This window comes from Bidens hawaiensis, unplaced genomic scaffold (assembly GCF_021521415.1).
Source record: "Bidens hawaiensis isolate Kalapana, Puna unplaced genomic scaffold, B.hawaiensis_p1.1 tig00000097_1, whole genome shotgun sequence".
Lineage (NCBI taxonomy): Eukaryota > Viridiplantae > Streptophyta > Magnoliopsida > Asterales > Asteraceae > Bidens > Bidens hawaiensis.
This window is the reverse complement of record NW_027491017.1, coordinates 2588814-2598288: the sequence shown is the minus strand read 5'-3', so window position 1 is coordinate 2598288 and position 9475 is coordinate 2588814. Positions and strand designations below refer to the sequence as shown.

The 9475-nt window shown below is 34.7% G+C and overlaps 1 protein-coding gene across 1 annotated transcript; it reads left to right on the top strand.

Moving 5' to 3' along the window:
• The first annotated feature begins 908 nt into the window (after positions 1-908).
• Positions 909-1827, top strand: LOC143560054 (uncharacterized). Its single transcript, XM_077048471.1, has 3 exons — positions 909-1010; positions 1121-1336; positions 1447-1827. The coding sequence occupies exons 1-3, from the start codon at positions 909-911 to the stop codon at positions 1825-1827; spliced, it is 699 nt and encodes a 232-aa protein (XP_076904586.1).
• Positions 1828-9475: the final 7648 nt, after the last annotated feature.

The following is a 9475-nucleotide window of genomic DNA, read 5'->3' as shown; positions in this document are numbered from 1 at the left end:
ATTTAATTGCACATTGCACTACCGTCACACCTGTTTGATACCAACATTCCACTCACATGTTTTTACACGTGTTTTCTATATGCATTTTGTGTAACATATTTTTTTCTCTATTTTTTGTAATTATATGACAGATACGGCATGATATTTGTACCATTTACTGGCGTGGATCATCATAAGAAGTGTGTGACATTTGGTGCTGGTCTAATATAAGACGAAACTATCGATTCCTACAAGTGGTTACTCGAAAAGTTTCTTAAAACACATAAAAAACAGCCCAAACTCGTTTTAATCGATCAAGATGCCGCGGTTAAACAAGTTGTTCGTGCTGTGTTTGACCAGTCAATTCACCGACTTTGCATGTGGCACATTGTTAAGAAGATACCATTAAAGGTACAATTATTTTAATTTTTGTTTTAATTTTTTATTTTTGTTATATATGATGCACATATGTAACGCTCGTACAATTTTTAACAGATTTCGGGTGACTTATTAGCAAATACGGATTTGCGAGTTTCCATACATAAACTGGTGTGGAACTTTTTTATAACACCTTCTACGTTTGAAGAGCAGTGGAAATTGCTTATTGATGACCTTAATTTGAGTGATCATCATTGGCTTACCGAGATTTATGCAATTAGGGAACAATGGGTCCCTTGTTATTTCAGAGAAATACAATGGTGTTGCCTTATGAAAACCACATCGAGATGTGAATGCTCAAATTCTCTTTTTGAGGTCAACACCAGTCATGCCAACACGCTTGTCCAGTTTCTATTGTGTTTTGGCACTGCTCTTGATAGACAATGAAAAACTCAACTCGAGCTTGACATTGAAACTAGTACAACGACACCAAAAATGCCCGAAAAAATGCCTTTGGAAATACACGCGTCCAAAAGTAAATTTATAGAGGAATGAGGCAGTGTTATGTTGCAAGTTCTTCAGAATTAGACGGCATTAAGAAATTCAACATTGCACTTACCAACAAAAGATTCAAAGTAGTCAATAATTATGTGGTAAGTTTGTTTATATTTTCTGTTATTTTTATGTTTACATGTTAACGCTTACATTCACCGGCATTCACCTTATTTTTCATGCTATATTTTTTGTTGGTTAAAATATCTAGGTCGACTTTAACGCACACGATACAACTATTTCTTGCTCGTGCATGGGGTTCACGCGTGTTGGATATCTGTGCAGACATGATTTTTGCGTGTTTAGGTACAACCAGGTCGAATTGATACCTGAAAAATACCCGCCTGCTCGATGGATGAGAAACGTGCTTCCGGACAGGGTTCATGACATCTCGAACAGATATTCGGCTGAAGATGACGAGGAGTCCGTTATTAGCCGCAACATGTTTGAATTATTAACCGAATGTGCTGACCGACTGAGACACAAACCGGATTGCCTCAATTCCCTCTTTGTCCAGCTTAAAGATATAAAAACAAGGTGTTTAAAGAGTTCCCGTCTGAGCCACCTTGTAACAGTAAACGTTCGATTATAAGTGAGCTTGTTGGACAGCCCGACACAGTTGATGTGACTATCAAGCCACCGACTGGTATTAGAAATAAGGGGTCGGGTACTAAACGTCAAGTCGGCGTAGTTGAAAAACTGTTGAAAAATTGTAACAAAACTCCAAGGCTGTGTCACAAATGCAACAAATACGTGACCGATCATGACTCACGTAACTGTGATGAGGTCAAAGCTGCTAAAGAAGCCGCCGCCACCGCCACCGCTGCTGTTTTAGCTGATGCTGCTGTTGCCAAGTCAACCGGCAACCGTTCTGTCAACCGTTATGCCACACAGTCCAACCGCGTTGCTTCTATTTGATTTTTTGTATTTTATATTACATGCATGCTTTATTTTATGCACTTTATACTACATACGCACATTGCATTTTTATATATTCAATAAGCGCATATCACGTTTTTGTATTAGACGATTATGCCTTTTAATAAAATTTTGAAATGACTACTGGTATAGCCTAATGAAACTTATGTTTGTGTAATACAAATTAATATTTTGATTTTTATACTTGCGTTTAAACCATTTTAGACGGGTGCACTTGCGTGGTACATATAGTTTGCGCACGTTTTTTGACCCGTGCATTATCATTTGTGTGTTGTATGTTTTATATACCTGTGTTTTTTTACATTCTACGTTTTGAATACTGCATTGCGTATACGCATTTACACACGCTTTTTGATGTTACGCTAATTATCAGGTTGCGTGTAAGCATTATAATGAGTATACGCATTTTCATTATTTTTTATTTGCACCTATTATTTTAATACAACTATAATGTTTTTAAATCCCCAAATTGTATAAGGTAATGTATGGTCACTATCTATCCTTACTATGTTTTCGTGTTACATGTGTGCATCACACATTGGTCCATATCTATCCTTTTTCATATTACAAGTGTGCATCACACATTGGTACCTGTATATATCCTTGTTATGTTTTCATGTTACACGTGTGCATCACACTTTCCATGTATATTGTACTAGTTGCACATTATGTTTACATGTCGAACATCGTATGCGTGCCTTCTACGTATACGTTGCACATTCCATATGCGTTTTTACACACATTCAACTAACACAAAAACTTGCATCCATACCATTCAACTGTTCCATTCATTTGCAAATATCAAAACAAACAAAACAATCAAGACAAATGCTTAAAACCATACCATCCAACCGTCTAATTCAATACACGTGTCAAAACAAACAAAATAAGCATGTCATAAACTACATGACACCATATGTTTTTATACGATTATTGTTTAGTTCATTCTTAACTACCAAGTATCAACATTTATCCATCAACGCTCCTTAAACGAACCTTTTTAACCACAAACTGCATTGGTTTTTTGCTTTCCCATTCTCTAGCATCCGCCAACATGCCATCCCTTACATTGTTTACTCCCGAAAGCAATATGCGAGCTATGTACTTCATCCTAAGAATATTGACCTGCTCTACCTTTCTGTCTTCTTCCACACTGAAGTCACATTCGACACGATCTCCTCCTCTATAGCACTGCATGTGTCGCATCGCAAATACGGAACAATCTGTTACGTTGCTTGATGTTTTCCATGGTAACTTCACTCTTGTTGGCGACCATGTACGCCTAATCTCATTAGCCTTTGGGTGTCCAACCAATGTCAGGTACCTGCTGAATATGTCAATCTGTGTAAATGAAAAAAAATCATTATAACAAACGTGTATGACAACCGTATATATTTATAAGGTATTACACGTTCAATTTGCTAACATACTACGCATGTGTATCACCGACTGCCTACTTGTATTCATCGCTAATAATATTTTTATATTGTGCTTTGACTTGCCACTTTGTACGATGTGCTTTTTTCTGCGTAAACGGTGCTGGTTACAACTCCATAAACGGTCTTCACCATGTTTTCGAAAACATAAACACCAACTTCCCCCATGTCGAACGCGATTACATAAAGATGATTTTTTTTCATAAATTGGAAACAACACCGCATCGTACTCTCTTAACCCCATCTTGATTTTATCATTATTTAGCACAGACAACAAGTTTTTTTGATACGCGTCTACTCTTTGTACATCTGTTGATTTCTTTTTGGTAATCATCCATCCAATCTTGCATGATTAATTAATGCCACTTCAACATTAATTTATATAAGTGTTATTCAAATTATTTTAAGGCGATATATACTGTAAACTTACAATCGTTGATGCGCGACAAAATAAATGATTTATTGATCTTGGTCTTCTAAACTGTTCTTGATAGTTTAAAACCGTGACCCAACAGTCAACCACGCTTCGCTGAACCGGATTACCCGGCAGCAGAGATTCCAACAAATAAGCTCTCGTGAAAACACCATAGTCGGCGTCAAACATATCCTTTATGTATAATAATAAATTGATAACAAATGCTAACATTATATATATGTTTATATAGTACATATACGTATTATTCACGCATGTATAATTAACAGCACGTATACGCACTTTAATGTGTATACGCATTAATATAGTAAGTGTATATATGCACCAGCCTAATAACGTGTATGCATGAAACATCAATACTTACATAATGTTTCATGGACCGTACACGTACACGCTGCTGCCATCTTAACGCGTTACGTATATGCATTAATATATGTGCATATTGCTACATACACGCACTACTATGTTTTCATATGTAATTACAAACATAATACGTGTATAAAAATTTAATAAAACATTTTTACCTGAATGTTTTATCAACAATCCCGTCTTCTTCCTTCTCCGAAAGTTTTGTAAATTTCAACCTTATGCTCTTTCTTTCCTTATTCTTTTTAAACTTTATCAGTCCTCTTAGGTACCGACAAACCGTCATTTCTTCATCACTCATCACCTGATCTATGTCAACCGGTTGGCACGACACTATACCCGTGTTTTCATTAGCATTCCTGTCGTTGTCCATACTACCTGATTCTCGGGAGCTGAAACCGAGACTGAAACTCGGTTTTTCATAATCGACTTCTTTTGTTTTAGCTGTGATATTCTTTATCACGTCATCCAGCTTCAAACCACCCTCCTCCTCTTCAGCATCGTCTTCAATCTTCTCACCATCAACGTTCGCATTGTCACCCTCCTCTTCAGCCTCGTCTTCAATCTTCTCACCATCAACGTTCGCATTGTCACCCTCAACGTTGACAACATCTTTGTAGAAGTTTTTATACCTGTCAACAAAAGTCTTTATCTCGCTAATTTTTGGAAAAGCCGAATGTGCTTCACGCAGAGCTCCTTTGATTATTTTTTTGTCTTTGATGGCAGATTCGAATAGCGTGTCAAGCTTGGTCACATGTCCCGGTTAATAAAAAAACACATCATAATTGATTAATGCTAATAGTCCCATTATACTAAATATATACACGTGTGATGGTTGTAACTCGTACTGTCAGATCATTCGGGCTATACAGATTTGCAGACGTGTTAATCTCTATTTCGTCCTCACTTTCATCTCCATCCACGCCCAAATACATGTCCCTAATCTCACCCTGTCCAAAACCTCCATGTTTCTTTTCTAACCTTTCCTTTTTTTTCAGGTTTACCATGCTCCAAAATTTTATCGGGTTCATGCTACGTTCCACATTAAACCCGGGAGATGCAACTCTATCCACGTAGGTTAACTGTCATTTTTTTACAACTGTTAGATACACGCACATTTAATAATGCTAAAAAAATACAATCATTTATTTAATGAAATTCGTACCACGAGTATCGTCAACGGCCCAGTGAATATTAATTTCAGATCGCATTTTCTCCAACCATACTTGCATTTTTTCATTGAATCGACGATGAAGGAGCACCAATCAATGTCACATATGTTTGTGTCGTCTCTTATGTGATGAATGAATTCAAGCTTGCACTTCCCCGTCTGTTGAATCTCCCCCATCGCACTAAGGAACATCGCCAAAAAGTCAAGCTTGAACATCATCCCACTGTCATCACGATTATCTTCAATCTTTGCAGCTATCTCGGTTGGTGTGACATATACTCCCGGATACCTCTTTTTCCAAGTATTTTGTATTCCTACAAACTTCTTGGTACACTCAATCGACGATAACTGTATACCGCTGTTTGGTATCCCGAGCAGTTAGTGGATTGTGTCGTTGTCTATTTTGAGCTTATTGGCACCCAAATCAATCTCCATATTAGCCGCGTTGAACTTATCAACCACAAAATGCCCTAACCCAGCCGGTATACCATTTACTTTCAATTGTAGCATTTTACCAAACCCCATGCTTCGAACGGCCTCGCGTTGTGTCCTTGAAAGCCCTTTGATGCATGAAAATAGCTGCTTTGGTGACGAGCGAGTCCGTAACCCACCTCCTTCATACTGTTTTGCCACTATTCTCTTTCCCTTGGCAGTTTTCTTTTTACATGTTAAAACACAGGTAACACGTATGTTTAATACACTAATAACGCAGATATGTATACATATCTAAAACACATGTCATACATGATTATGGCCTACATGTAACATGTCGTAACATGCACGCGCTTTCGTACACGTAATACAATGAGTCCGCTTAAACGTGAAATACAACAGTAGTACGCATGTGCATTTCTTACTGTAATGTGTATACGTATTGCAATAATGATGCATACAATACATTTGCATTGCATACACGCAATACATGATATCTGCATCAACATTTAATACACCATATACGCATAAATGTCTAACACATCGGTAGTGCGTATGTGTTATACGCGTAAACGTATAAGACACATTAAATAATGTAATGCATATACATATTGCACTAACGATATAAATAATGCGTAGACAATGCATATGCGCACTACATGAAGTCCACATTAACGTTCGACTTATCGATAATGCGTATGTGCTATATGCGTAAACGTATAAGACGAAATAATATCGTGTCTACATAAATTGGTAGTGCATAGGTGTAATACAACATATAATGCTCATGTACTCACCTTCATTGCTTTTATATACGTCAACATCCAGTTTTCCACGTCTCAAAACGCATGCACGTGTTGATGATCTTGATACAACTTTTGCTGTAAAATATATGAAATATCATAAATGTATATAATATGTGTTAACAAGTATGTGTGCGTTTGATAGTTTTTTACCTGGACTTACATCCTCAATGTCCGACGATATTCCATGATTCGATGTCCTGCCCCATTTATGCCCTGATGACCGTGACTTCTTTGGTTTTTCTATATTTGTGAAAGAAACAAATAAATGTATAAAATTAGAAAAAACAAAAAAATATATATAGTTGACCATTTCATGCTTTTAAAAATAACGAAAAAAATAAACAAACATCATAACTTACCTGTTTCTGTATCAGTAGCCGACTGTGTTTTACCTTTTTTTTTGCTATATATAACTATTATTTTTTAATACATGATCCGTCTGCTCGTCGTTATCCATTATATGTACTTGTAAAGGCCTTCTGGTTTCAGATTCTGTTTCATTTCATTTGCCTTTCTTTGTATGTTTTAAAACTATCCTCTTTTTCTTGTTAATACCTGTATAAATTATGTCCACGTGTTAGTAAACATGATAAAAGTTTCATATACTTGAATGTACATATACCTAAACAAACACCATACAAGTCCTTACTCTATTCATGTTATAATGTAACACACCTATGCATTTATATGCATCTTATGACCATGTAAGACAACATTAAAGTATTTTTACAAACTTATCTATAAAACACTCAATCAATCACAGTAATTATGTGCTGCCTATATGAAATCAACAAAATAGTAAATTTTCATCAACGTTTTATTGCTTGGTTAAAAAAATATATACATATATAACAAATTATAATGCGTATGTGAAGCGGTATATGCAAAATAGTGTTCGATCTACAACCGAAACGCACAATAACGGCATACGTTTGATTCGATTTAAGTGTATTATACTAGTGATCCATGTAATACATATGTGCAATCACATGTATATGATCTATTATCAACATATTGTTACTCGATTTACCAAAAATAAAGCACAAAAAACATCGTATAATGCGTATGTGAAGTGGTATACACAAAATAATGCCTGATTTACAACCAAAACGCACAATAGTATCATATGTTTGCTTCAATTATGTGTAATATACCAATGACTCATGTAATACATATGTGCCAGCACATGTATACGATCTATTATCAACATATTGTTACTCGATTTTCAGAGTTAAAGCACGAAAAACAGAGTATAATGTTTATGTGGAGTGGTATACACAAAATAATGTTTGATTCACAACAAAAAACGCACAATAATATCATATGTTTTTTCTTCGATTATGTGTAATATACCAATGACTCATGTAATTAATATGTGCAATCACGCGTATACGAGTTATTAACGACATATTGTTACCCGATTTTCAGAGAGAGAGCATGAAAAACAGAGTATAATGCGTATGTGTAGTAGTATACACAAAATAATGTTTGATACACAACCAAAAACGCGTAATAATATCATATGCGTGCTTCGATTATGTGTAATATACTAATGACTCATGTAATACATATGTGAAATTACACGTATACGAGCTATTAACAAGATATTGTTACCCGATTTTGAGATATAAAGCAAGAAAAACAGAGTATAATGCTTATGTGGAGTGGTATACACAAAATAATATTTGATTCACAACAAAAAACGCACAATAATATCATATGTTTTTTCTTCGATTATGTGTAATATACTAATGACTTACATATGTGCAAATACACGTATACAAGCTATTAACAACATATTGTTACACGATTTTGAGATATAAAGCACGAAAAACAGAGAATTATGTGTATGTGTAGTTATATACGCAAAATAATGTTTGACTAACAGCCAAAACGCACAATTATATCATATGTTTGCTTCGATTATGTATAATATACTAATGACTCATGTAATACATATGTGCAATTACACGTATACGAGCTATTAACAACATATTGTTACACGATTTTGAGATATAAAGCACGAAAAACAGAGAATCGGCTATTGAATGATTACCTGGTAGTGTTCTTCGGCTTAGATTATGTGTTCTTCGCGTTTAATTGTGTTCTTCGGTAGAGAATGGTTTGAAGAAACACTAGGTTGGGATGGATGAACGATTGATCTGCAGATCTGGAGAGAGAGGGGGAGGGGAGAGATAGAAAGCGATGGTTTTGGCCGGGTTTTTGTTATATTTTGGTAATTCTTTAATTGCCCTTTCCATATAAAAACAGGTTTTGTTATCAATTTCTTTTTTATTCACTTTTGATAAGGTGAAATCAATGGAAATAATAGAGTTCTCTAGTTCTCTTATTTAGAAGAGTTCTCTCTAGATCCCACCCATATATATATATATATATATATATATATATATATATATATATATATATATATATATACATACATAAACGAAAACACAAAAATCCTACGTGTCACAATGTGGTCGCTCCTCCTTTTTTTGGAGTCACCAGATTTTCTTGATTTTTAAATGGAGGTTTCTCATGCATTTGACCTGAATTCACGGGTACGGGTCTTATCAAACCCAGATATTTCTTAAACGGGTTTAACATCTCATTAAATTAAAAACTAATCTCACCAAATATTTGATACAAAAATCCAATAAAGTAGGATTATACTAAAAATTAATATCTGATTTATTTAAAAAATATATGTTATTTATAATTAAAAACCCAATTTTATAGTAAACAAAAATAAACGGGTCTTGGGCCCCATAAAACTTATATAACTTTTAAACCGGGTTATAATATCTCATTTATTTGTGAAACAATTTAATATCAAACCATAAGTATATTATTAACTTTCATACAATAAAAAAAATAAAAATTCAAAAATAGATAAATATTAAAAACAAATAATATAAAATGACCCCCGTAATACGGGGGGATAAAAACTAGTAATAATATATATAAACGAAAGCTTTAAAAG

Coding starts and splice junctions, on each gene's coding strand:
- LOC143560054 (XM_077048471.1), top strand. CDS start 909: ATGAGGCAGTGTTATGTTGCAAGTTCTTCAGAATTAGACGGCATTAAG. Junction 1,011..1,120: donor AAGTAGTCAATAATTATGTG/GTAAGTTTGTTT, acceptor TAAAATATCTAG/GTCGACTTTAACGCACACGA. Junction 1,337..1,446: donor CTGAAGATGACGAGGAGTCC/GTTATTAGCCGC, acceptor TATAAAAACAAG/GTGTTTAAAGAGTTCCCGTC.